Below are 27,942 nucleotides of genomic sequence, written 5' to 3'. Positions count from 1 at the left end.
CAGTTCAGTAATTCAGTTCAACCAAATGCCTCAAACCAGTCCAGATGTCTCCGCCCTCACAACGCAGCACTTTGATCGCACAGCGCGTAACTCCGCCCCAACATTTAGTGAAACATTCTGATTGGTCATTTTATGAGGCTCCACCCGTTGGCATTTGACAGCTACAGTACTGACTGCACTGAGAGTTTGTTGTGAACATCAACTCACGTTTCATCATAGGAAATAATGAGTGATCCGTGAGAAACTGACCGTTATATTTGTTTGGATTCGTCATCGCCTTGCGAAGGAGAACAATCATGGAGATCACGTATGTATTTATAATTATAGTCAATGTGAGAAAACAGAAGATATCTTCCTAGTGATGTGTTGCTTTGCGGTTATAGTGAGAGAATAGCTGTAATATTTCAGATTGCTGGTGGATTCTGCTGCATGCAACAGGTTTAGCAACTTTGTATTGGACGACTGAATCATTAGGGTTAGTTATAAAATACAAGTAAGCGTTTGTGTCGGCATCTTCACGAGTTTCCAAAGTTGTGGTCTAAATTTGTGGAAAATATTTTTTTCCTAAATCACCTCATCCTGTCAGCAATACGTTTTAATATGTTGCCATTTTGCTTTTTAAAAGACTTGATAATCGTTGTGCTGGGTGGCCTAATGTTACAAACTTTTTCAAATGTTACATTCAAGATCATCTAATGGAGCTTTCATTGGGGCTTATGCTATCAAATCATGTGGATTATAAGTAGGAATTACATTATTACACAGTTATATTATTTTTGACATTATTGTACTTATGTTACTGAACTCAGTAAACCTCCTTTTAGAGGTTTCACATAATCTGAAGTTTACATGTACTGAAACATTTTCAGAAATTCATTTTTTTAAGCAGCCAGACACGAATAGCAATAAGCAATAGTACAATAACCACATAATTATGGTAAGATTATCATATTGTTGTTGTAATATATGGCCATTAGAATACATTAACATAATTATACTTTTGTTTTTGTGGCTAATTCATTGTAACTTGACAGCCCTGTGCCCTTCCTGCCTGTCTGGAAGGAGTTTATCTTCACTTGCAGACTGTGCACTGACGCCTATTCAAGGAAACTATGCCAGTCTGATATGAGAAAATGTTGTGTGTCTGTGTATTCTCAAAAGCTAATCTTTTCAACCGTTTTCAACAGATCGCAACCGTATTGCCTGTTGTATGTAAATCACTCAAAGATTGCACCTCTAAATATCACCATCATAGTCATTGTATATATTTAAAGATGCTGCCACATACACGCATAGTTATAATGACAGGTTTCTGTAACACTGCACCATATTCAAGCTGTCAGTCAGTCTGAACACATCAGATGAACATTGTGCAGTACTGTACTGCTTGGTTAAACTTACACTGACAGTTAAGAAATGTTGCTCACAGACATCATTTGGACATCTTGGGATGTAAACCTCACACACTTACAGCAGAGGCCGAAGCTGATGCGCAATAATAGCTAAGTGTCCTGGTTTGCATACAGGAAATTGTGGGTCATTATATTTTTAGTGTCACTACAAGACTTTCAGAAATTTTAATTCAATCATAACAGAATTGCTACAACCATTCTGCACTTCTCTATTCAACACCAGTGGATTGTGACTGTAAATGATACACAAAGAAATTATTTTTTTTTCTGCTCCGTGTCTGACGTGCTGCACTTCTGCCTGTATGCAAAAATGTTCTCCAGTGTGTAATGATTTGAATGGGGACACATGTGGCTGCACACTACTAGTTTTTTTTCCGTGGGTAATACATGTAGTTAAATAAATGTGTGTTTGAGGCTACTTGCGTTTGATCTCACTTTGGAAATACACTAAAAGTTGCATTTTGTTTTCCTCAAACTTGGCTTTATTGCAGGATTCTCTGTTTTTTTATTGTTCATTTTTTGTAATATAATGAAAACACAAAACATGTGGTTTTAATTAAAATTATGCATTCGGCATAATGGAGATGTTCCCTTAAAGTGACAAATCAGTGCACTAACATCTCTCTACTGTCCTCGTGGTGAGGTCAAAGAAATAATTAATGACATTTTTGTTGATAACAATTTTTGTTATTCTTTTGTTCAGTGCTGTATCATATCACTACTTAAATAAATAGGATTTTTGTTAGCCTCATTACAAGTATTAATGGAGCTGACATGATTCTTATGAGTTATGTCGGATTGAGTAACATATTTAACTATGTTTTAGAATGGTTGTGTGGTTTGTCCTGTGTTATATGTTGGTTGTCACGCATGGCCTGGTAGAGTCTGTTGTAAAGCACTGATGAGATGATTAGTGGTGGGGGAGGAACACTGTCAAGCAACCATGTGAGTCTGTGTTATGGATTTTGCCTATGGAAATCCTCTATGGAAGTTACTTCCTGAGATTTGAGACTATTATGATCTGTTAGACTAGAATGATCTTGATCTTGCCTCATTTTACGCTGCTTTCTTTTACTGCATAGTCTTTTCTGAAACTTTTCTGAAATTTAGAGCTTAGTAAAGGGACCTGTGGTCTACAGTATATAAGCTGTGAATGCTCTGCATATACAAGCAATTTGTGGACTCACTAATTCATTAACACTACAAATTACTATAAATTAATTTTTAAATCACTGACTGTACCTATAGGTACCATGAACTACCAAGGTAATATTCTGGTTTTTGTTTAAAGCAGGGGTCTCAAACTGGCTTGGGCCATTTCTGAGGTTGACATCTCAGAAGGGCGCAGAGCTTTTTTAACATAAAAAACACAATATTTCTGTAAATGTACTGTTTACTACTGTATTTCTGTTAATGTTCTGTATTCTATTAGTTAATATATGATGATACTTAAAAATATAAACTCGTGTTCTATTTTTTTTATACATTATTTATTAACAGTAAGACAATCTTTTCTTAACCTTATCTTAAAGGTCACGTTCTTCCTGATCCCATTTTTTAAACACTAGTTAGTGTGTAATGTTGCAATGGCATAAATAATACCTGTAAAATGATCAAGCTCAAAGTTCACTGCCAGGCGATATATTTTCTTTAATAGAATTCCTCTTTCAAAGCCTACAATGAACGTCCGGTTTGGACTACAGCCCTCTACTTCCTGCTTTAATGACGTCAGTAAAACGTTTTTTTGACTAAACTCCGCCCACATGAATACGTCAGTCACCAGCTTTGGCTCAAACAGCTCTGCTAAGCTAAGCTGCTATCGAATCAGAACACACTAAACAAACTACACAATCAGAACTCAATACGTATTTCTGAAGGAGGGACTTATAGAACAAAGAAGACATCAGCCTGTTTTGAGGACAGTGAAAACAAAGTCAATTGTGTGAAAAATACCGTGTTTTATTTACATGTGAAACATGAACATGTTATATTGCCCACTATAAACACAATCAAAGCTTCAAAAACACAGAAAGAATGGGAGCTTTAAATAACTTTTTATATTAAAACCTTAACAAATGTATTTTCTGAATACATTTATGAACTATTATAAATTTTTTGCCACCAGGTAGTGTTTCTGTTTTGATATATTTAGAGTTTTTTTTCAGTATTCAAGATAGTTAAAATGACTTGTTAATTCTAGTTGACTACATACTTTAATCTTTTGAACATGTCTCCTCATCTTCCCTATTTTCCTAACCTGGGCTCCTGATGGCTCTTTTTCTTATCTGTAGTTTAATATCTGTTGCATTTCATCTCCTGTCCTCCCTCCTTATGAGTTGTCGCCATTGGAAGCTGTGACCTGACGTGAAATAACACTGGGCCGCAGAGAGGGGGAGGGAGGGCTGCAAATTGTCCATGGACCTGGAGATTGAGACCACTGGTTTAAAGGTTGTTTTTGTTAATTTATGTTTCTTTGTAATACATCAACTAAGGTTAATCTATATGCTTTAAAAGTATTACATTGCACTGCAACAAATGATAATTAATTTGACTTTAATATAAGATTAAAAATTCCTGGGTTAACGGAATCCTGGGTTATCTGTTTCACGTTTTATGCTGTTCATACCTAACCAGGGGTTAAAAGATAACCTTGGGTATTCATAATTTGACATTTCACACTGTCAGGTGTCCTGCTCCTACACACCTGTCTGTAATTATCAAACAACCCTGAACACCTTGATTAGCTGCTTCAGCTGTTTTATTTGGGGTCATCCCTGCTGAAAAAACCAGCATACCAGCAAGACCAGCATATGTTGTGTTTTGGTGCTGGTTTGCTAGTGAACACCAGCTAAACCAGCATCAAACCAGCATCAGCGCCAGCATTAGCACCAGCTAAACCAGCATTAGCACCAGCATCCCATGCTGGTCATACCAGCATATGTTGTGTTTTGGTGCTGGTATGCTGTGACCACCAGCTAAACCAGCATAGACCAGCATAATTCCCATGCTGGTTTGATGTTGGTTTTTTCAGCATGTTATATAACATTCTAACCCTGCTTCGTTTCACACTGCATGCGTTTGACACCGCAATATGGGGTTCATTTAAGGGAGAACCCTGCTTCTAAATTACAAGTGTGAAACGGTCCTTAAACCAGGGTTAAGGACAGTGTGATAAGCCCTCAAGGAATTTTCACGCTTTCCATTTCAATATTTTGTAACTGAAGCTCGCTAGAAACTCGACAATATTCAGTATTCCTGCATAATCATACTCTTCTGTTTATTTCCCCAAATGTTATATACACAAATAATCCAATTTTACAGTATAAACCTGATATAGGCCTCAAATGTATGTCAAATTTCATGTGGATGTATGTATGTGCCTGTAATCTTTTTCGTTCATTAGCTAATGCTTACTGTATCCACCTTTGCTCGAACACGGAAAGAAAAGGGTAATGACGTATTTCCCTTCCTGTGCAAGACATCCAGTTCAATAGCCAGCCGGTAGAAAACAGTGTAGTGGGAGCACGCATAAAACATGATTAAAACAGTTAATATTTACTACACCTGCCATGTATGAACCAGTGAGAAGATGAAATTAAGAACTGGCTTGATATATGAAGATATATTCAATCATTTAGTGTTGTTGATCGGAGGTGAAGGGTCTTCAATGCGCAAATATAAAAGGAGAGACATACATCTATACAATGGGAAAGTCAGTCGAGTGTTTATGGAATTTACCAAGACTTCGTGTTTTTAACTTTTCAGGGGCTGGTTTAAAATGTTACAACTGTCCTACTGGTGTGAGGTTTTTTATGTAATTTTTAATGGACTTGTTTATGGCGACACGTCAAGCTTCACGTGGTCTGACAAAGTTAGCAGTATCTTTCTAATTCAACACATTGTAAGTTATTTGAACAAACCATTATAAACATATTAAGCTACTACATGTATTAAGTATTGTTTCCGTTTTATGAAAATATTATTACATCGCTTCTTACGCAGAGACATGAGCTTATGAAATTATTTGCTTTCTTTTTAAAGTATTTGCTTTTTCATTTAAAACATAACAAAAGTACGCGCAAACACATTAAGAAATATTATAAACATTAACTAAGCAGATTATGTTGTATATATTCTGTACTGCAATCGCATTTTTGTAATTATATATAGTAGCAGAATAAATAAATCTGCATATTTTTATCAGCGTAATTTAATATTAGTTCAAGTATTTATTGTTTACTGGCAGTTTCTATGAAAGGTTTTTCTGGATGGATTTGTAAATACAGATCATGAGTGCGTGTGCACCACATACACATTCAGTTCTTGTGCATGGATTATGGTTAAAACAAATGTTTTGTAGAGATTTACAGCGTTTGTATTAGCTATTATGGGAACCCCTAACTGCACAAATTATGTCTGTCTTCCTGTATTTTATAATAAACATTAAACAGCCAGTCAAAACCACACACTTATTGTGTCCTTCGCACTAGACTACCATTAGCTTTAGTGGCTCACCGGAAGTCATAAACAAGAAAGCTTAAAGATGGCGGCAGCCACATTTACGTCATGAAACGGGTGGATTGTCTAAAATGTTTGTTTGTGTATGTGGTTCGACTGACTAACAGAAACCGTTTAGTGTATTTGGCATCAATACTTGTGGATTTCATGTCCTTGTTTACATTTACATTGTTAAGGAATAGGAATCTGTAAGTGCAAGTATTAGTGGGTCAAGTGTTGACCAAAAAGATAAAGCTAAAGACTCGGGTTGGGTAGGTAGGTCGTTCCCCAAGTGAGGTACAGTCAAAGTAAAGCTGTGGTACCACAACTCCTTATTCTTTTATAGGGGGATGCACTTGGAAAACTAAGTAGAGAGGTTGTGAAAAAAATGCATGATACCGGACACTTGTATGTGATTCTTTATTATGGTAATTTTGCATTCCAAGGCAAAAAGCTGTTGCCTGGTTACAAAAAGCTTTCATTAAACTTGCATCTTCCTGTCTAGCAGCATACTGTGATTTATACTGAGAGGAAGCAGCAGTCTAAGTGGCAGATCTAAATTTTACATCACTGAAAACATCCTGTTTAAAAGGCATTTTAGTGTTTTGTTTCCTATATGTGGATAACAGCCAAAGAAACAAACATGTAGCATAAATATCCATTTATAGTCTACCATAATTGATGTTTGTTTGTGCTTTTGTTGTTTGGTGTGGTCAGCCTTCTTAGTCATCAATCTGGTTTGTGTTAGGCCAACACGCACCGACTGTTGCCAAGTCAGGTCATAAATAAAAATGCTGACCTTAGTTGTTTGAAAAGAACTGTGTTGTGCTGGACTGTTTGTGTATAACGGCATAACAAAGCTGAACTGGACTGGATGGTTGGCAGTAATGCTTTGCTAGCTGCATTCTAAAAAAAAATCTAGGATTTTTCTTTGGAATAGTGAGTAAACCCAATAATAGTGTGAAAAATTTGGGTGTTTTACTAATGCTGTAGTGGATTGTTTTTTTATGTTTTATCGTTATGCAATCACTTAAATGTCTGTAAATAAATATATCAGAAAGATTTTGCTGTTTATGTGTTTTTTAAGTGCTTGTTAAAGCCCTTAAAGCGTATGTGTTAGAAGCAGGAAAAATGGGCATGCGTGAGGATCTGAGTGACTTTGACAAGGGCCAAATTGTGATTGCTAGACGACTGGGTCAGGGCATCTCCAAAACTGCAGCTCTTGTGGGGCAGGGCGACAGGGTCGTAGGCGGCAAAGGCTGATGCACGTGGGGAGTGAAAACTGGCCCGTGTGGTCCAATCCAACAGACTTGCCACTGTAGCTGAAATTGCTGAAAAAGTGAATGTGGTTCTAAAAGGTCTGGTGTAGTCCATTCCTCGACATGTCAGGACTGTTTTGGTGGCAAAAGGGGGACCTACACAATATTAGGCAGGTGGTCATAATGTTATGGCTGATCGGTGTATAGCTTCATGGTGGGTCTTATTTGCTTTTATTAATTTTATTAATTGCCTTGCTTGCTTGTGAAAAAACATTAGACTGCTAGCCTTGAGAAATCCATCTGCTTTTCACATCGAGAATGAGAAGTCAATTTCATTTATTATTTCATCTGCAGCATAGGCCGATAGTATAGAATAGCATAATTAAATTACACAAGTGCCAAAATCTTTCTGTAATACAATTCATGACACTACAGGTATACTTTCTTAACCAGAAATTATCTATGATGTGGTGTAGAATTACAACTGGTTTATGATGCAAATGTACCAGAGAATCACAGATGTTCAGAATGTGATTATGATCAGAAGCCAAGCCTTTGCCTCATGCTTTACTAATTTCCTCTTGTGTGGATGCTGCTTAATGTTGTTCCTGCACACAAAAACCCTTTATATAATTGTACCAACATCTGTTAATAGTTTATATGGTCTTTGTTTCAGCTCTCTACAACTATTTTCATATTGATCAAGTTTTTATGCCCTGCCTTACAGTGAGTCAGCACTGATGATGTGTGCAGACAGAAGCATGTGTCTGATTGGCTTGCTCTCTCTCTCTCTCTCTCTCTCTCTCTCTCTCTCTCTCTCTCTCTCTCTCTCTCTCTCTCTCTCTCTCTCTCTCTCTCTCTCTCTCTCTCTCTCTCTCTCCTAATGTTTCATTGGCTAAGAAACTGACCCAAATGGGCCGTGTCAGCCGTCATCCCCTCACCATCATCTTCTCTACAAACTACAAAAAAATGCCTGGCTGCTGTAGTGACTTTGCATTTAGAGAGTTGGTGATAGGAGAGGTAATATTGTAAGAGTGGGAGAGACAGTGAGTGTTTACATTGCCAGCTGATGATAGTTGTTGCAATCGAACAAAATGGTGTGGCTTTATTGAAGACCTTGAAAGAGTGAGTATACCCATAGCTTTGACCGATCCAGTTATCCTTCACCAGCATGTTATGATCCATTATCTCTTTAATGGCTAAACAGTGTTCAAAAATCTGCTTTGCTTTGTCTGATGGTGTTTTGAGAATAGCTTGATGGTATGTATCAGTACAGTTTGTTCTGATATGCGTAACTGCTTATGGTAATAGTCAATAGTGGAATTTATTTTCATGCAAGTAACAGTGCTGCATTATTGCTTATCAGATTAGTTTGCACATCTGGATGAATGATATACAAGATAGTGCTTGATGTTAGTTAAAGGATGGCTAAAAACTAAATGCATTAGAGCAAGAATTGTAACTTTTGGTGTTCAGTGTGACATAACAGTAAATATATTTTATGATATCTAATATGTACTACTACATTGAATACTTTTTCATTTTAATAAGAACATTTCATTTTTGTCATCCACTCTGATGTCATAGAGACACTGTGTACCAGATGTCTTACATTATGTAACAGACCTAGAGGGGGGACAGCAAGCAGAAAACAAAGAGGATGGGTTGTTTTTAGCATATGCTTGGAAAAAAATAGATCTATTCAGCAAGTGATGTGTCAGGTTTAGGGCTGCACGGCATTGAAGAAAAATGTGATATGCGACAACTTGTTAATAATGTGATATGCAAGATAATGCTTTAAATTTATATTTATATGCATACTGTATATGTTTCATAGTCTTTTTTGGAAAATTCAGTCTCAATGCTGTTTGCATCGAACTAAGACTTTGATTATACATAGATGTATCTTTCAGCCCTAGTCAGGTTCATATAATCCTCATATGTCATGCAAAAGAGGTTTTATTTTCTTTTGAGCTAGATAAATATTTAGGCTTAAAATTATAATTTGTGGACATGTCTCAATACCTGACGTAATGTATTGTAAGTCAATACCTGATGTACTATTCATTTCATGTTATGTTCATGTGTTCTCTGTACACATGAGCCAGACGGAGATCAGCTACTCACTATCATCAACTTGCACCACGATGCAAAAGACAATAATTTTGACACTTAACACATGTAGCATTATGTGTGTGTATACAATGTGGAATTTAATGCTTTAAACTTTAAATGCAGATAGATGTTTTAATTCAGAAAGGCTTCATATGTGAACAGACATTTTTATTTTTGTTCTGGTTCAGATATCCTGACTTGTTACATTTCTCTCTGTTGCTGGTGATGTATTCTTAGTAAAGCTATTTTCCATGAGAATGAGGGGTGGATGCCTTTGATGGCTACACTTTAACACTGTGGCTGCAGTGTCCTGCTTCTGTGCATCTCACTGATCTACATAGTTTTGACATGGCCTACATTGCAATATAATCTGCACTAAATATGCCATGTGATCCATGTGTAATATCTTAATCTCAGATGGCAGTGTATTGATTTTTGTGATTGCTTTGTGATATCTTTAATGCCTGCCTGAGTTCCATTAGCCACTGGTCAGCTGATTTTAAGTTGTAAAGGAAGCACATGTAATGATAAAGTTTATCCTAAATGCACTAAAAACCACATTGGACAAAATCGTCAGAACGTTCTGTGATCAATGATGATGGCATGTTTAACTTATGAAATGACCCAAACACTTAAAAACAGATAATTTTGTGTTTTTACTAAGTAGTTTCTCATTTTCTCCTGATGAGTTCAATGCACTTGCAAAGTAAGCTGTGTAAAGTAGAAACAAATCATTTTTGTTGGAGTTTTAAATCTTTTATTGCTCACAGAAAACAAAGGGCCAACTATGAGTTTTGCCACCTAGTGGACTCGATTAGTGCTAGCAATTCCAGGCAAATGTCATAATTTCAAGATACAATTTTTATTTTTTCCTGTAGGCATAAATAGCTTTATGCATGTCAATTATGCATGTCCACACTGTATGCATGTCAATCCAAAATTGTTACCTTCAGCTGCATTCAATACAGACAACACCTTCAATTTTCTCTTTATAAGCTTACAGATACCACACCATAGCAGCTGTTCTAGTCTGTTTTGTAGACATTGTCTAAATGCCTGTTTTAGAGTTTGACTTGTACAGAGCACTCTGTGGTCAGTGAATTGCAGATTAATTGTTCTGTGCTGCTCAGCACATCTGGCCTTGAAATTCTGGTCAGCTTTCTGCATTTTGTGCAATGTAAGAAAAGCTTTTTAAGGCCTAATGAAATATTTACAGCAAGGGTTTCTGTTCTACAAATGCCTCAGTGGTGTAGATCATGGCTCCTCAACCATCTGCAAATCTGTTGGGGTATTAACGCATTACAAGTAACGTGCATTACGTAATAATATTACTTTTTTGAAGTAACGAGTAAAGTAATGCATTACTTTTTAAATGTACACATTAATATTTGAGTTACTTTTAAAAAAAAGTAATGCAGGTTACTTTTTTTAGTTTAATTAATTTGATTTAAAAAAATTATGTGCTGAATTGAACTAAACATAGTCACATTATGCACTCTATGCGTACACGCCTGTGTGGGAAAATTTTGAGTCAGAAACTGAGATGGCAGGCCAGAGCTCGACATTTTTGTGATGAAATATGCAATTTCTGAATGCAGAACTTTTCAGTCATAAAAAAAACACCTGCAAGGCCTAAAAGACATCAAGCCTCAGCCAAGAAAACGTAAGCATTACTTTCCATGAAAAGTAACCAAGAAACGCAATTCCTTTTTTGGGAGTAACTTAATATTGTAATGCATTACTTTAAAAAGTAACTTTCCCCAACACTGCTGATGAAAGGATAATAGTAATGTTAATAGCTTCAGAACTAAATCGGGACATTTCACAAGACTTTTTTTAAGACTTTGTCCCCAGAGTACGTATGTGATGTTTAGCTCAAAATACCATAAAGATAATTTAATATAGCATGTTTAAATTCCCACTTTGTAGGTGTGAGCAAAAATGTGCTGTTTTGGGTGTGTCCTTTAAAATGCACATGAGCTGATTTCTGCACTAAATGGCAGTGTCGTGGTTGGATAATGCAGATTAAGGGGCAGTATTATCCCCTTCTGACATCACAGAGGAAGCCAAATTTCAATTACATATTTTTTTAAATGCTTGCAGAGAATGGTTTATCAAAACTAAGATAGTGGGTTGATCTTTTTCACATTTTCTAGGTTGATAGAAGCGCATGGGGAGTTGGGGACCCAATTATAGCACTTAAACATGGAAAAGTCAGATTTTCATGATATCTCCCTTTTAAGGTCTCCAAACTCCTTTAAAAACTGTATATTTATCCCTTAAAATATAGCTCTCTTTTCTTGTGACATACAGTATCTTCTGACCAAAAGATAGATTTTTTTAATAAACATGACTTTCCACAACTTATTTCAGTCTGTCAAAGCTTTCTCATAGGCAGCTAATCTTAGTTTATTTTACCTTTTTAAATTTTTGTACAAAGTAGGCATGGGCCGGTATAAGATTCTGGCGGTATGATAACCTTTAGCAAAAATACCACGGTTTCACGGTGTTGCAGTATTGCCATTGCAACACTAAAATGTGTTATTTTCAAATGCCAGGTACAATAAAGCCTTTAAATTATAATATGCTTTCAAAACATATATAATATTTTCGTAATATATATTAAATGTAAACATCAAATCAATCACATGACTTCATGATTTAATGATTTTTGTATAAACACAGCTCATACCTTGGAGACGGTATCACTGAACATTTTAGTGATTTTGAAACCTTGACTGTTTTAAACCTCGGTATACCTTGAAACCGGTAATCGGCCCATGCCTAGTACAAAGTTACTTATAAACAAAGATTAACACATCCGTCATAAGGAGCTGATAATGTAGATTTAAGTTGATTTAGCTTTTTTTATATTTTAACTCTAATAACTCTTCGACTCCTCTCGACAGGGTCCTAGATGAAAGAGTGTGGGAGGTATTTGGTCGCGTATTAGGATGGCCGCTGAAGGTTCAACCCTCCCTAGCCCCGTGGTATGTCAGATTGACAAACAGTTCCTGATTTGCAGCATCTGTCTGGATCGCTACAACAATCCCAAAGTCCTCCCCTGCCTCCACACCTTCTGTGAAAGGTACTTCCTCCTTGATACTCTCTTATATGGATGAGATTTATTAATGGCACAGGTATTTATTTGTTGTCGAGCAGGGATAGAAGTGTATGGCATACTTTTTACTTGATAGAGAGACCGAGGGAGGGCAATACTTTGTGGATGTTAATTTCTTCCTCTGATCTCTCTCTACATCCACAAAAAATTGCTTTTGGACCAAAATATAGCTAAACATTTTGAGGCAGTTTCCTAAACAGAGATTATCTTAGTTATAAACTAAAATAATTGTAAGAGCTCTCCAAACTGAAAACTACTTGCACTGACATATCTTCAAATACATCCGTGCCCTTTGTTTTGCCTCAAAATGCACACAAGTAATGTTTTAAGTAAGGCATGTTTGTTAAAACTAGTTATATTACCTAATTAAACTAAGGCTTAGTCCTGTTTTAAGGTAATTCCTGTCCGGGAAACCACCCCTTATGGTACAGTACTGTATGTGATGGACTGAAATTGATCTGGTTTCTGAATTCCTAAGTTTTTGGGGTCACTATGTGCTACTATTCCAGCCTCTGGGGTGTTTGCATTTGCTGTTTTTCTGTTGTATCAAAATTTGTTGAAATTCCTCCTACCAGGTGTCTACAGAACTACATCCCCGCACACAGTTTGACACTATCCTGCCCTGTGTGCCGTCAGACCTCCATCCTCCCGGAGAAGGGTGTGGCGGCACTCCAGAACAACTTCTTCATCACCAACCTGATGGAGGTGCTAAAGAGAAGCCCAGACACTAACCTCGGTGAGGACTACACAGAGACTATCAATGGAGTGGCCACTGGACAGCCACTATCCTGTCCCAATCATGGAGGCAATGTAAGACTTGCACCACAATACAACATTCACACATAAGCCAGTACTTCAACTACACGTTCACCATAAGATCACATTTGTATAAAAAATATTTTCCTCCAAAAACAATTTTGTCACTTTTTTCATTGTTTACAGCAAATAAACAAGAATGTTTTTCCAAGCAAGTTGTGAGTCGTGACACGTATCACCAAAGTTAGTGTGCACCATACATTTTAACTACATTAATGCAGTATGAGGTGATTAATATTTGGTGGCCCTTGGTTATTATTAACACAACTAAAAGGTTTTCCGAAGAGTTTGTTCACATATTCAGTAAGTTGGAAACATAAATAATAATATCATAATCAAATAAAATTTGCTCTCAGGTAATGGAGTTCTACTGTCCAGCATGTGAGACTGCGATGTGTGAGGAGTGCACCTGTGGAGAACACGCAGAACACAATACGGTTCCGCTCAAAGACGTTCTGGAACAACACAAGGCCTCCCTACAGGAGCAGCTGGACGCTGCTAAAAACAGGTATGTGACATAAACTATTAGATTCTGTTTTTTTAAATGCATGTCTTATCATCCTATTCAACTAACATGATAAGTGTCAGGGTGCTGGTAGCAGGACAGAGGAGACTGGAAACTCCAATGAACATGGAACTTTAATTACAAAACATCAAAATAAGCCAACTGCAACACGCATGAAAACAACATTATACTAAGAACCAACAAAGGACTGGGGAAAACAGGGGAACTAAATAGTGGAGCTGATAAGGGTAATGGCTTGCAGGTAAGGATGATCAGACACTGGTGAGGAAGCGAGGAGGATCATGGGTAATGGAGTCTGTAGGCAGAAGAATGGGGAACCGGGCATGATGACAGATTGGGATCGTAACAATAAGATAGGGCTGATATTTATGCAATATTAAGATAAGATAAGCAAGATTGCATATTTCCTGGAATTTACTCTCATGCAGTGAGACCTGTTTTTTGCTTGAGGTTATATACAGGGTAGCTAAAAAACATCCTATAAATATATAGAGATTAAATAGTCTTGCTGATTTTTTTCTTAGACTGCCAGAAATTGACTCAGCGCTGCAAGTCTTGTCTGAGATCCTGCAGCAGCTGAATGACCAGAAGAGTTCAATCGAAGATGTGATACATGCTACTTTTGAGGAACTTCAGAGGACCCTCAACGTACGCAAGAGCGTTCTTTTAATGGAGCTGGAGGTCAACTATGGACTCAAACAGAAGGCTAGTACACTTGAAATATGCTTTGTAATGTTTAGCTGGAGGTGTGTCACATGAGAATGATTCACCTGTGGGAAGCAGACAAACTGTGCAGTCACGTGAGCCTTAAACGCAAAGTAAACAGGCAGCATATGACTGGATTTCACGGTTAGGTAGTTTAATGGAAGAGAACTCTGATAAACAAGTTGAGGTGAGTTAGGATTCTTACTATCTGTCTGACAGTTTTGTTTATGGAGTCTTTTCTTGTATGAGGGTTAACAAAGTATTTAGTTTTGTATATTTTTTTCTTATGTGGTTGCTTTGAATCCTTTACTTCTCTTTAAAGGTAAGCTAAAGGTAAAGGTGTTAAAAGTAAACTATACATGACATTTGATATTATTCAGCATCAGTGGCGGCCGGTGACTTCTTTTTTCGAGGGCGCACGATGCGAAGTTCGTCACAACATGTATTGTAGCCCGTCATGTGTGTGGTTTGTCATTTCAAAATATGTGTTTGGCGTGTCGAGTATATCGTCGCTGCCCGATGAAACTCACGTATGTCCAAAACGGTTACTTTTCAGGAAGTGAAAAAAACACCGTATTTCAAAAGCAGTTGAATGTAGCATTGTCATACTTGGTACGGCATCTTTACATGTAACCATATTCTTGCCAGTGTAATGATATAATCCACATTTGACCAAATGGACATACCTGCATATTTTACAGTAACAGTGGTCGATACGCATTCTTCTGATCATTAATTAGAATGGCCTAGTCGTGTTTCATATTGACAGATGAATACGCTCAGTTTATTAAATAGCCTACTTCTTAGTTTATTAAATACGCTTAGTTTATTTAATATTAATTATACATTTATTAAATGTCTCTTGCAAACTATGACGGGACAATGAATCAATACACTGACATGGAAATGCTAGACAGATACTTTGTTTGCACAGTCCTACCGTAATTTTGTCACTCCTAGACGTACGTCTGGCGTCAGGGGGGAAACGTTTACCTCGATGAAGGAAAGTCATTGTCTCACCAGGCTATGTTTATTCGGCTATCAGTGCTGAGCTTCTATGAAACTTCACGAGACCGGCAAGATGCTTCCACAGGGCGGGAGATACGCGGCGTGATTGACAGCTTTGACACCAAATGGATATACGTGAAAATCAGATGACATGATTTCACAACTTTTGATTGGCCATTTAGATATGTGAAGCATACTGTATACGGAAATTAACCTGGAAATTCAATCCGTCGAAAAATCTCAAAATTGGCAAAATGGCCATACGTGGTTTTCATCGGACAGCAACGATATGTGCATCACGTGTTTTGTCAAAATAAGTGCCTGCTACAGACACGTCTAAAGGGTTTATGGTAGAAAAGAAGTTTGATAAAAGCAACACACATGACACTTCGAACACATATTTTGAATTTTCGCCCCTCGGAAGAGCAGTCACCAGCCGCCAATGTTCAGCATATAATAACTGCAAATTTCATGATCTGTCAAAGTCCTATTTCAGTCTTTTGTAATGTCAATGTCATGCTATGTTTACTGATAACACAGAATGTGTCAAATATGTGACCTTGCCTATAAAATCCAGGCTTAAGTCCAGAGGTGGGTAGTAACGAATTACATTTACTTCGTTACATGTACTTGAGTAAATTTTTTGGGTAACTAGTACTTTTAGAGTAAATTTAATGATGGGTACTTTTTACTCTTACTCAAGTACATTTCTAGTGAAAAAACTGTACTTTTACTTCGCTACATTCGGCAGCGTTACTGCGCTACTTTCAAATGGTAATAATTAATGAATATATATTTTAAAAAAAGTTTATAGGGCGTGTTCGAAAGTTTCGCGAGACAGGCTGCGTCACCCTTTAGCGCGCGCGACCGCGCGGTCACCCTTTAGCGCGCGCGATCGCGCGTAGATGACAGGAGAAGCAGATGAGGGCGCGTGTGCATTGTGCGAGATATCGGAGGCAGATCATGCATGGCGGCTTCAAGTTCGGTCTATGTTTTCACTCCAAGAGGTCAAAAAGAGTAGTTTCATAATGCGATGCATGCTTTGTTCAGTAAACGAGCTGACATCTCAGCGTACAGGTCAGGAATTATAGATCCAACCTGAAGTAAGTGTCACAGTATTGTCTATTTGAACACTATTAATGGTTATTTCACACACTAGTGTAAGTTAAACCATACAAACAGCACGTTCATCTGCACATTTCCGTGTAATTTCCCCACTGAACACCAAAATGTAAGGACGTCTTGCATTTTGTACACAAATCCTGACACCTAACTAATGTGTAGAAAGTACTACATTCAAATAAACGGGATTGTATTTTTATTTAAATCCTTCTAAAAGCATGAATGAATAAAAATAAAAGAATAAAGTTTGATTTTAAAGTAGCTGTAACCAGATCAGTGACACCTGGCCAGAAACCAATCAATGCAATTTTTACACCGTTTGCAAGGCACCACTGTGTTTCTCAAGCTTTTTAGTTGTCATTTGTACATTGGTCAATAATATAATAGTGTCCAATTAACTTTATATTACGTCTACCTAAGTCTGAATAAGTTTTCCATTCTAAAGTAAGGTTTTACTCATAACTTATTCACTTGTAGTCAGACAATTATTAACCCAATCATGTTCCCCTATATTCTAGAGTTTCCTCTTTTCACACTCAGAGGCTGTTTACACTTGGCATTAACATGTGTTTTCATCGATTGGATCACAAGTGGATGACGTTGATGCCAGGTGTAAATGGTGTTCAAAACTTTCGACCACTTTCAACCACATTCAGAGGTAGTCGAAACCCCTTTCAATCGGATTGCTTTTGTAGTGTAAACGCACATGTGGTTGAATGTGTTCGAACAGCCACAAGAGACCACCTTCTCTCCGCCCATTTATCTAATCTGAGGTACTAAACACAATGTTTTACGTCTTTTCTGACTTCTGGCGCGAACATACGGTGAACAGCGCTATTTTTAGCCTTTCATTGATAAAACTACTGCGGGTGTTCTCCGTAGTTTCGTTTTTGAAAGCGTGAAAGTTGCGCAATCCTATTTCATCAATTGCACTGAAAATTCAGAGAAAGCTCTAACATATACAAGTACAAAACTCTGTGCAGCATGTTTACTTGCTAAACAAGCAGTGGACTCCGACATAATATTAGTTTGCGTACATATTTACTCCAGCTCGCGTTTGAATGACAGCAGAGAGACTCGCCCACCGTCTCACAGACCACCCCCTCACAGTATTCAGGACAGAAGCGGTCGAAAGTGGACAAAATAGACAGATTTAAATACCAGGTGTAAACGTTATGTGTCTCTTGTGATCCGATCGATGAAAACACATCTTAATACCAAGTGTAAACAGTAGGGCTGTGTATCGCCAACAATTCCCCGATATGATGCGTATCCCGATACAAGGGTCCTGATACGATGCGCATCACGATACAAGACTATTTTGAATTAAATTTTTGTTCAGAATTTAGTAACATTATTATTATTATTTTTATTATTATTTGTTTATTGTACATTGAAAAAGCAGTGTTGTAACAGTTGTGTTTTTGCCATTCATTTATTAGCTATTAGAAATATTTAAAATCCCAGAGTTAGTACTTAACTTATGTTTTTTTAAAAGCAGTTTTACAAAGATGGTGCCTTTCTCTTGTCTCTCATTATTCTACATCTATGAATATATCTATAAACATGCAGTCAGACTTAATACTATTTAATAGAAATCAGATTATTAATGTGACAGTTATAGTTTGAAGTAGCTCTGTATCTCTTCTCTAGACGTACACTTTTCACATGCAAATCTTTGTCGTGTTTCTTCTCAAATGCGTAAGTACTGTTTTATAAGAGCATGGCTAATAAAGCCTTTTGCAGTAGTATAGGCCAAGATATCTGCGCTTTCATACTGAACTCATTGACTTTAATGCACGCGCGAGAGAGAGAGCGCGAGTACGCGGCTCACTATGCAGACACTTGCGCCAGCGAGACAGACACGCAAAGTGAAAGTATACCCAGCCACCTTTAGCTCTACGTACTCCGCGGGACACATGCGTCCTTTCCATATGGATCACGCATCAACAGCAATTCGTCACATTACTTTCAAAAGTACATCCGAATCGATACGGAAGGTGCTGTATCGATGCGCGCATCGTCAGGCGCCCATGACGATGTATCGTCGTATCGATATTTTGAACACAGCACTAGTAAACAGCCCCTTAGTAAATCTATTTGGTCACTACATCACATATCTGCATATTGAATTAGTCATTTGTTTAACCACTATAGTTGCCTTTATGCTGCAAAGGTGATGCCCAAAACCTAAGCTAGCCTATACCACTTGCATACAACTTGCCTAACACAGTTCTTTACAAGCACACCGCTTTACATTACATTTAATGCAAAAGTTTACAGAAGATCTCTTATGACAAAATGTTTGATGTTTTTTTCTGTTTCTTGACTGAGGGAATTGAGTGTGGCATCACATCACACAGGTCTGACAGGCAGAGGTGGGTAGTAACGAATTACATTTACTTCGTTACATGTACTTGAGTAAATTTTTTGGGTAACTAGTACTTTTAGAGTAAATTTAATGATGGGTACTTTTTACTCTTACTCAAGTACATTTCTAGTGAAAAAACTGTACTTTTACTTCGCTACATTCGGCAGCGTTACTGCGCTACTTTCAAATGGTAATAATTAATGAATATATATTTTAAAAAAAGTTTATAGGGCGTGTTCGAAAGTTTCGCGAGACAGGCTGCGTCACCCTTTAGCGCGCGCGACCGCGCGGTCACCCTTTAGCGCGCGCGATCGCGCGTAGATGACAGGAGAAGCAGATGAGGGCGCGTGTGCATTGTGCGAGATATCGGAGGCAGATCATGCATGGCGGCTTCAAGTTCGGTCTATGTTTTCACTCCAAGAGGTCAAAAAGAGTAGTTTCATAATGCGATGCATGCTTTGTTCAGTAAACGAGCTGACATCTCAGCGTACAGGTCAGGAATTATAGATCCAACCTGAAGTAAGTGTCACAGTATTGTCTATTTGAACACTATTAATGGTTATTTCACACACTAGTGTAAGTTAAACCATACAAACAGCACGTTCATCTGAACATTTCCGTGTAATTTCCCCACTGAACACCAAAATGTAAGGACGTCTTGCATTTTGTACACAAATCCTGACACCTAACTAATGTGTAGAAAGTACATTCAAATAAACGGGATTGTATTTTTATTTAAATCCTTCTAAAAGCATGAATGAATAAAAATAAAAGAATAAAGTTTGATTTTAAAGAAAAATGTATTTTATATTATAATAAATGTAGAGTTTATGTTTAGTAATTGCACTTTAATGGCAATGAAAATAACCTATTCATATAAAAACAAGATAACAAACAGACACACATGTCCTTTTTTGTTTACTGTTTGCATGTTTAAAGGCAGATGCTGACAAGTTTTTGTTGTGAACATGAAAATAAATACAGAGTTAACCGTCAGAAAAACATCTGTGTGTGTGTGTGTGTGTGTGTGTGTGTGTGTGTGTGTGTGTGTACCTGGTAATTATCACGTTGTGGGGACCAATTGTCCCCACAAAGATAGGAATACCAGTGTTTTTGTGACCTTGTGGGGACATTTTGATGTCCCCATGAGGAAACAAGCTTATAAATCAAACAAGATGATGTTTCTTGAAAATCTAAGGTACAAGAAAGGTTTTTGTGATGGTTGGGGTTAGGGAATGGGGCAGGTAAGGGGAATAGAATATACAGTTTGTATGGTATAAAATGCATTACGTCTATGGAATGTCCCCATAAAACATGGAAACCAGAATGTGTGTGTGTGTGTGTGTTTGAGATTTTTTTTCAGATGACACGTTATGTGATGTTAATGTCCCATTGCAGGACTGAGAAAGGCTGCTTTACTTGTATATAAGCAGAACAATGAGACTTTTAAGGAGAGGTTTGTGAAAACCCTCCAAGTAGTCTGAAATTCAGTGCCTTTGCACTACTTCTTTATCAGATCGGAAGTAACGAGTAACTAACTACTTGAGTAGTTTTTTCATCTAATACTTTTTTACTCTTACTCAAGTAAATAATTAGATTGATACTTTTACTTTTACTTGAGTACATTTTTGTATAAGTACTTGTACTTTTACTTGAGTACAGATTTTGGGTACTCTACCCACCTCTGCTTAAGTCTCATAATCTAAAGAGTAGGAGGAGCATCAATGTTTGGTTTTAATCATGATTTCACATCTTCAATCTTTGACATGGCCTTACTCAGTCAGTATTTAAGATATCAAGGTTATTTTTTCACAGAATGTTCTTTCCATTATGTAGGATGATTTTATAGAAACCAGCAAAATCACACAAAAAAAGATTTTAGCTTGGTTTTCAGACTAAGTCACATATTTAAGTAAACTTTATATCTATCTGTAATAGCTTTGGTGGTATTACATCAAGACCTGTGCAAATCAGGAATTGTTGTTTTTTTTTAAGTTGAAGTTGTTTTGCAAATTTTGCATATTTGTTACATTTAATTAGATTTCTATTTTATCTTAAGAATGTATCTTTTTTGTGTCTAACAAGTTTTTTGTAACCTATGTGTAAAGTCAATAATATGAAGTCCAATTTTATGCACAAATTTAAGTATTCCATCAGGAACAAGTAATGTAAATGCCAAATTTTGAATAAAAATTCCTTAATTTGCCAAAAAAAGATTTACACTCACTTGAGGTGGTTTTCTGACTTACGCAAAAAGGTAAAACTTGTTAATATAACCATAATATGTTAGCTTGTGTCATGTAATAAAATAAAAATGAAAAGAAGCGAAGCAAAGCGAAAAAACAAACTTTATTGGTATTTTAATAATGAAGGCTTATGTTTCTCATTATTTTCGGGGATACAGCATAAGCAGCATTTAAAATATTCAACATAAAATGTTTCTGGTCACAGTTTTTTTAAAGGTCCCAAAAAACTAATTATTTTCATTTATGGGGCTCAACGTTGTCATAATGACCTTTCTGCTATTGCTTTGATCAATACAATTACAAGCTGCACTGCTAGTAAATTTATAACTTGCCTTATCTTAACTAAATGCAGTCCTATCTTTATTTTCTAAGCGTGTCTTGTTTTATTTACTGTTGGTAACTAGGTTACCAATACCACCGTCATTCGCTCAAACTTGATGCACCTAATTCACATTTGTTTGTTTTTCTTTTCTTGCAAATTTTGAAAAGATTTGCTTCACGTTTCCATGGTAACCCCACTTGTGTGGCTGCAGTTTGAGTGGTAAACTAGACACTTGTGCAGGCAAGAGTTTAGGTAACTTGACCTCATCTATAGTGGGGAAGTGTTGTTGTTTGGTTTTGCCTTTGTGTTTTTGTGCACACATATATGAAGGTCATTTGTGTGTCATTACAGGTGCTGCGGGCACAGTTGGAGTCATTGCTGCAGGGGCAGGAGAGCATGCACAGCAGCTGCAGTTTCACAGAGCAGGCTCTTAATCACGGCTCTGAAACTGAGGTCCTTTTAGTCAAGAAGCAGATGAGCGAGCGACTTGATGAGCTGGCCAATCAGACGCTCCCACTGCAGCCAGAAGAGAACAGCCAGCTGGACTTTGTGGTGGAGACTGAGGGTCTTCGCAAATCCATCCACAACCTTGGTGCTATAATAACCACAAATGCCGTCGCTGCTGAAACTGTTGCGACTGGTGATGGCCTAAGACACTGTATCATCGGGCAGCCCACCTCTGTAACCATAACAACAAAAGACAGAGATGGTGGCCTGTGCCGGACAGGAAATGCTTTGCTCGCAGCTGAGCTTTTTGCCTCTGATGGCACCACAGTGGGAGAAGGTGAAGTCACTGATCATAAAAATGGCACTTATGAATTCGTATACACAGTACCATGTGAGGGCCGCTTCGCCCTTTCCCTGAAACTGTATGATCAGCACATTAAAGGAAGCCCATTCAGTATACGTGCCAACAAATCAACAGACATCTCCCTGACAGCAGATGGAGACAAAAGACGTCTCAAATCTCCAGGAAGCAGCCGTGTGAATCAACGTGCCATCAAGAGGCCTGCCAGCATGTATAGCACAGGCAAACGAAAAGAAAACCCGATTGAAGATGACCTCTTGTTTCGAATCGGTATGCTGAGCACACAGGATTTTTATATCCAATATTATGGATTATTCAATTGTTTAAAGAAAAAACACATATATAGTAGTGGGTTGTAAATTATCAACATTTATTCAGAAGGACAATATATATTAGATTTGCATGCTGTCGATGACTGTATGAAGTCGGGGCTGCTTTCTTCTGAATGGGTGGGTGTGGAAGGCTTTCACCACTAATACAAATTTTAAATAAGGGTCTGGAGAGCATGCAACTGGAGAGCATTAATGCCTAATGGTTCATATGTGAATTAAAATAGGATTTTCAGGCTTGTTGTCCACTTGATGGGCTGGGGTTTGAGTCTTGATAAGTATTTGTACATCCTTGTACTGTATATCCAGCAGCATATCCTGTAGCTCCAAGTCCTTTAAGCTTATATGCAATAAGTAAGGGCACTGTAATGGTCCAAGATGGGTGCAGCTATCCGTAGTCTTCTCAAAAGTTTTCTGGTGTCTTTGAGGCCATAGCCATCATCATGAAAGGTGCCCTCTGTGCTTTGTTTAACAAATTAACAAAGTGTGTTTACTGTACACACCCAAGTATTTGGGCATTTAAAAAAGCTGTATTTTTGGTAATGTTAGCTTAAGGGTAGTGATGGAAAACTAATGAGAAAAAAGTCGCCTTTGAAGTGGATTTCTGTTGTGTCTTGTGGGTAGATTTGGATTTTGGTACATTTTAGGACACTATGCAGCCAATGTGTTTCTTTTTAAAAAAAAATTATAAATGTATTTTGGAGTTCATTTTGAATGTATAAACTAATTTATATAATCAGGAAGTGTTGAGTTTTATGTGTTTCAAGCATTTTCAAAAATATAATACAGTACAGAATTTTTGCCATTTTTGTTAACTTTTGCTTGTTTTTGTTCCTGAAGGAACAAAAGGCAGGAATAAGGGTGAATTCACTAATCTGCAAGGAGTGGCTGCTTCCTGTGCTGGGAAAATCCTAATAGCGGATAGTAACAATCAGTGTGTTCAGGTAAGGAGTTCTGCACCTGTTGGATTACTTAACACCCCAGCTGAAACAGTTTTAAGTGTAACATTTATTGCATTGTTTTTAAGATCTGAATAATTTGCTTTGTAGATATTTACAAATGATGGACACTTTAAGAGTCGCTTTGGGGTGAGAGGCCGAACACCAGGACAGCTTCAACGGCCCACTGGGGTTGCTGTGCACCCTAATGGTGAAATAATCGTTGCTGATTATGATAACAAATGGGTCAGTATTTTCTCCAGTGATGGCAAATATAAGGTAAGTACACTAAGATTATCATTCCTATTTATGAGATGTGTGAAAATTGCATAAATTATGCATGTGGTAAAGATTTTAAGTTTATGAAATTCTTTATCCTTTCTCTTCTCTGTACACTCTGTATGTTTTTAGACAAAATTTGGCTCAGGGAAACTGCTGGGTCCCAAGGGTGTATCAGTTGACAGAAACGGCCACATCATTGTAGTTGACAATAAAGCTTGCTGCGTGTTCATTTTCCAGCCTAATGGAAAACTTGTCTCCAAATTTGGCAGTCGAGGCAATGGTGACAAGCAATTTGCAGGTACTTAACTTGGTTACATACTGATATTTAATCAAAGTACTAATCTAGCGTATTGAGTTGACATGTACAGAGTATATTCCACAAATGCTGCTTGTTTTATGTATTTGTTATTAATCAAGCTCTTTTCTTCGATTCTCATACACCTAAATGATGAATAAATAAGAAGGCATAGGCAGAACAGTCTGTAGTTATTGACTATAAATCTTTAATCTGAAGTTGAGCATAAACATATACATTCACCCCTTAGTTGCTGAGTAAATTACATAAATATCATTACATAAATTTCATCCTATTATGGTCTAATTTCATTCTTAATTTAGTAAATCTCACATTTAGCTAATTTGAGGCTCTGCAATCTATGACATTTCTCATATCATTTTTGACATTTCTTTCCATTTCATAGGTCCCCATTTCGCTGCAGTGAATCATAATAATGAAATAATTGTGACAGATTTTCATAATCATTCCGTAAAGGTAAAATGTCCTTCTTTGGTACTTCTTTTCTTCTTCACATTTACCTTCACCTTATTGAGCTTTTTGGTGCTCAGTCCCGCTCTAAAATTAAACTTCAATCTTTCGATGTGTTATCCATTTGCAGGTGTTTAGTCCAGAGGGGGAGTTTCTTCTGAAGTTTGGGTCAAATGGGGAAGGAAATGGGCAGTTCAATGCACCCACCGGTGTGGCAGTGGACGTCAATGGCAATATCATAGTGGCTGATTGGGGCAATAGCCGAATACAGGTACTAATATGAAGGCTTAAGGGGGTCGCACACCGGACGCGCTGCACTGCGCCGTTCAAAAAAAATTGAACACATTGTTTTCTACGAGTATACGCACACCGGCGCCGACAGGTGGCGCCTGTCTGCGGCCCACAGCTACGACTCAGGAAGTTGCTCAAATTCCTGTCGCGCCACAGAGCGCCACTCACATAGTTTAACATTACATAACATCATATTTGTCCCAAATCATTAACGATTAACATTGGCTGCTAACGTAAATTTGGCATTTTGAAGTAGACGCAATCTGACTAAGCTTGCATTATTTAATGTGCACTTCCGGTGTACAACACCTCCGAGTTGTCCTAGACACGACTTGACGCGGCGCTGAGCTGCGCGTCCGGTGTGTGACCCCCTTTAGACTGATTTATCTGTTAAATTTTATTAAACAAAGTGGATTTAAAAGCACTTTTAAAGAGCACCTATTACATTGCTAAAAACAACATTATTTTGTGAATTTGGTGTAATACAATGTGTTTGCATGGTTTATGGTTCAAAATACACATTATTTTCCACATACTGTGCATTATTGTGGTTTATATCATTAACATGTAATAATTCACACTTACACATCAAAGGAAATGTAAAATAATGAATTGGATATTAAGTGCTCTTTAAGTCACTGATTTTTATAAAAATGCATGTATATAATTTTGTTTTCTTAGTACCACATTACCTAAGGGATAAGGTTATCGCAAAAATACTGTAAGCCTTGACAGTGTGATCTGGCCTCGACGCATAGTGGAGGCTGCCTGTACATTATACAATATTGAAACATTTTAATGAAAGCAGACTGTCCTTGAGAAAAAAACTGCTTATTTTCATTTTTAAGATAAGGCAAGACTTTTAAATGTCGTGAACACACTATTTGGTTTAATTATTTAATAATTGGTTTAATCGGGTTACCGTGTGTTATTAGTTTTGGGTAGTAGTTGTTATCTAATAAAAAACCTGCAAATGTTGTGACTGGCCAATCAGAATCAAGCATTCCAACGAGCCTGTAATAAGTATAAATTGTATATAAAAATCAACCTCAAGAAGTCTGTTTGATCGTATTTCTAACATCAAAATTATTGCACATAATATCTCCTGCCTTTGTAAGTTATGTAGCAAGTTTCCAAACTATCATATGAACCATGCTAACAAATGAATCATATGAAATATCATATAAATATGCCCTTAGTCTTGCTACATTTTATGTTTAACATGTACTGTTAAAGACCATACATTTAAAATCTCTGTATTATCTATCTGTGAAACTCCAGGTGTTTGACAGCAGTGGATCTTTCCTGTCCTATATCAATACCTCCGCAGACCCTCTGTATGGCCCACAAGGATTGGCACTCACCTCAGATGGCCACGTTGTTGTGGCAGACTCTGGAAATCACTGTTTTAAAGTATATCGTTATCTTCAGTAGCACTCTCAAATCCACAATTGGAAAAATGCACTTTTTCCCTAAAGCTGCCACTTTGTGCCAAATGGGACCTCACATCGCTTTGCAGTTGTTGTTTGTGGCCTCATCCATTACACTTATTAGACAAAAGAACAGACTGATAAAAATGGGTTTCTTTATCCAATTTTAAAATCCTGAAAAGTATGCAAAACTAGACAATCTAATACTTATTGGCATCATTGTGAACACTGGTTTTCTGTTTAGAAACTTTGTATATTAAGTTTTAAGTTAAGCTGTCGAATTGGATCAAAAACACCTTAGAGGTAATGTTCATGTTTCTACTGTTTGTTGAATTCTGACGTTCGTTTGTTACCATCTGATTTTAAAGGGAATTCGTTAAGAAGTTATGTATACAAAATATTTGTGTAGTAGTGTTCAAAAAAGTAACACCAAAAAAATTGTTCAAAAGCAAATGTCAGGTATGTCCACAAAGTAATTCTTAGATTTAAAGAAAAAATTATCAGGGTTACCAAATATGGCATATTATGTATAACCATATGTGCTTGTCTGATTATCACTGTGATGCACACAAGTGTGGATGGTATAATGTTTGTATAAATCCAATCATGCATGTATATTTCTGTAATCACTATATCCCCAATATGCAAGAAACAAAGCACTTGATATGCTGTAAAAATTGTAAACAAAATGGCTTATTTGAGACTTCTTTAATAATTCTGCACTATTAAGTTATTATTTTGTAACTGCAATAATATTTATTGAGAAAAGTTTTTATTTTATTTGTATTATTCAGAGACAATCATGATACGGTAATGGCTATCATAATACAGCAATGTATCATATTACACACAACCTACCAATGGGAATTAGTTATTATGAATGAGGTAAATTATTAATGGTGTTTGACAATGGTTGGTAAAAAATGTGTGGTACATACATTTTCAGGTTTACTCATCTCATACATTTAAAAGTCCAAAAAGTAAATCCTTGTCTTAGGTCTGTTCTCTGTCATACTCACAAAGATTCCTTTTTGTAGCAAAAAGGCCATTTTATTACTGTTGATAATTTCATTTGCACAAATGTATATACACATCTTTATCAAACTACAGTAGGCTATGCACTCCAATTCAAAAATTGCATTATTTGGAAAGATATTCTGGGTACAGGTCTATTTAACATTATGGTTTATAATGAATCTTTAATAATAAGGAATTTCATGGTACTGTGTTGTTCATTTCTGAAAGCAACTTTAGGACTTCAGATGGAAGCATGTATAAGACAAGCCTATGGAATATGTTCTTACAGTTTTACATTAGTTTTAAATTAAAGGGATCCTGTTATGCTTTAAACCTTTTAGAACTTTTTTTAGTGTGTAATGTTGCCCCCACCTCCAGAGGGAGATATTCTTTTGTTTGATGCTGCAAAATAAAGGTAAGGCTGTCACTGGAAAGTTACCTTTGTAAAAGTCCTAATACTGTATATTTACAAATATGCACTTTTTGAAAGGGTACGCTACATTGACAGCTTTTGAACCTTGATTTCTGTGAGTGTTTAACAGAAAAATACTTTTCCAGAAT

At 36.9% G+C, this 27,942-nt stretch overlaps 1 protein-coding gene across 3 annotated transcripts; it reads left to right on the top strand.

The window, feature by feature from the left end:
• The first annotated feature begins 165 nt into the window (after positions 1 to 165).
• Positions 166 to 27,942, top strand: trim2a (tripartite motif containing 2a). 3 transcript variants are annotated; one of them, XM_065254769.2, is made up of 12 exons: positions 166 to 307; positions 12,193 to 12,371; positions 12,980 to 13,214; positions 13,577 to 13,728; positions 14,271 to 14,451; positions 21,872 to 22,598; positions 23,498 to 23,601; positions 23,707 to 23,874; positions 24,007 to 24,175; positions 24,579 to 24,649; positions 24,774 to 24,914; positions 26,216 to 27,938. In XM_065254769.2, exons 2-12 carry the CDS (start codon positions 12,238 to 12,240, stop codon positions 26,366 to 26,368), a joined length of 2,235 nt encoding a protein of 744 aa, XP_065110841.1. In that variant the 5' UTR covers positions 166 to 307; positions 12,193 to 12,237; the 3' UTR covers positions 26,369 to 27,938. The 3 variants fall into 3 exon arrangements, with proteins under 3 accessions (XP_065110841.1, XP_065110840.1, XP_065110843.1); XM_065254768.2 differs by lacking the exon at positions 166 to 307 and adding an exon at positions 8,077 to 8,293 and having other exon boundaries at positions 26,216 to 27,937; XM_065254771.2 differs by lacking the exons at positions 166 to 307; positions 12,193 to 12,371 and adding an exon at positions 13,347 to 13,403 and having other exon boundaries at positions 13,130 to 13,214; positions 26,216 to 27,942.

Source organism: Paramisgurnus dabryanus, chromosome 4 (genome assembly GCF_030506205.2).
Source record: "Paramisgurnus dabryanus chromosome 4, PD_genome_1.1, whole genome shotgun sequence".
Classification (NCBI taxonomy): Eukaryota; Metazoa; Chordata; class Actinopteri; order Cypriniformes; family Cobitidae; genus Paramisgurnus; species Paramisgurnus dabryanus.
The sequence above is the reverse complement of the archived record's forward strand: the minus strand, read 5'-3'. Positions and strand labels throughout refer to the sequence as shown.

Excerpts from the sequence above, each read along its gene's own strand:
- trim2a (XM_065254769.2), top strand. The coding sequence starts at position 12,238 with ATGGCCGCTGAAGGTTCAACCCTCCCTAGCCCCGTGGTATGTCAGATT. Across the intron at positions 12,372-12,979 it reads CTCCACACCTTCTGTGAAAG|GTGTCTACAGAACTACATCC; the intron begins GTACTTCCTCCT and ends TCCTCCTACCAG. Across the intron at positions 14,452-21,871 it reads ACTATGGACTCAAACAGAAG|GTGCTGCGGGCACAGTTGGA; the intron begins GCTAGTACACTT and ends GTGTCATTACAG.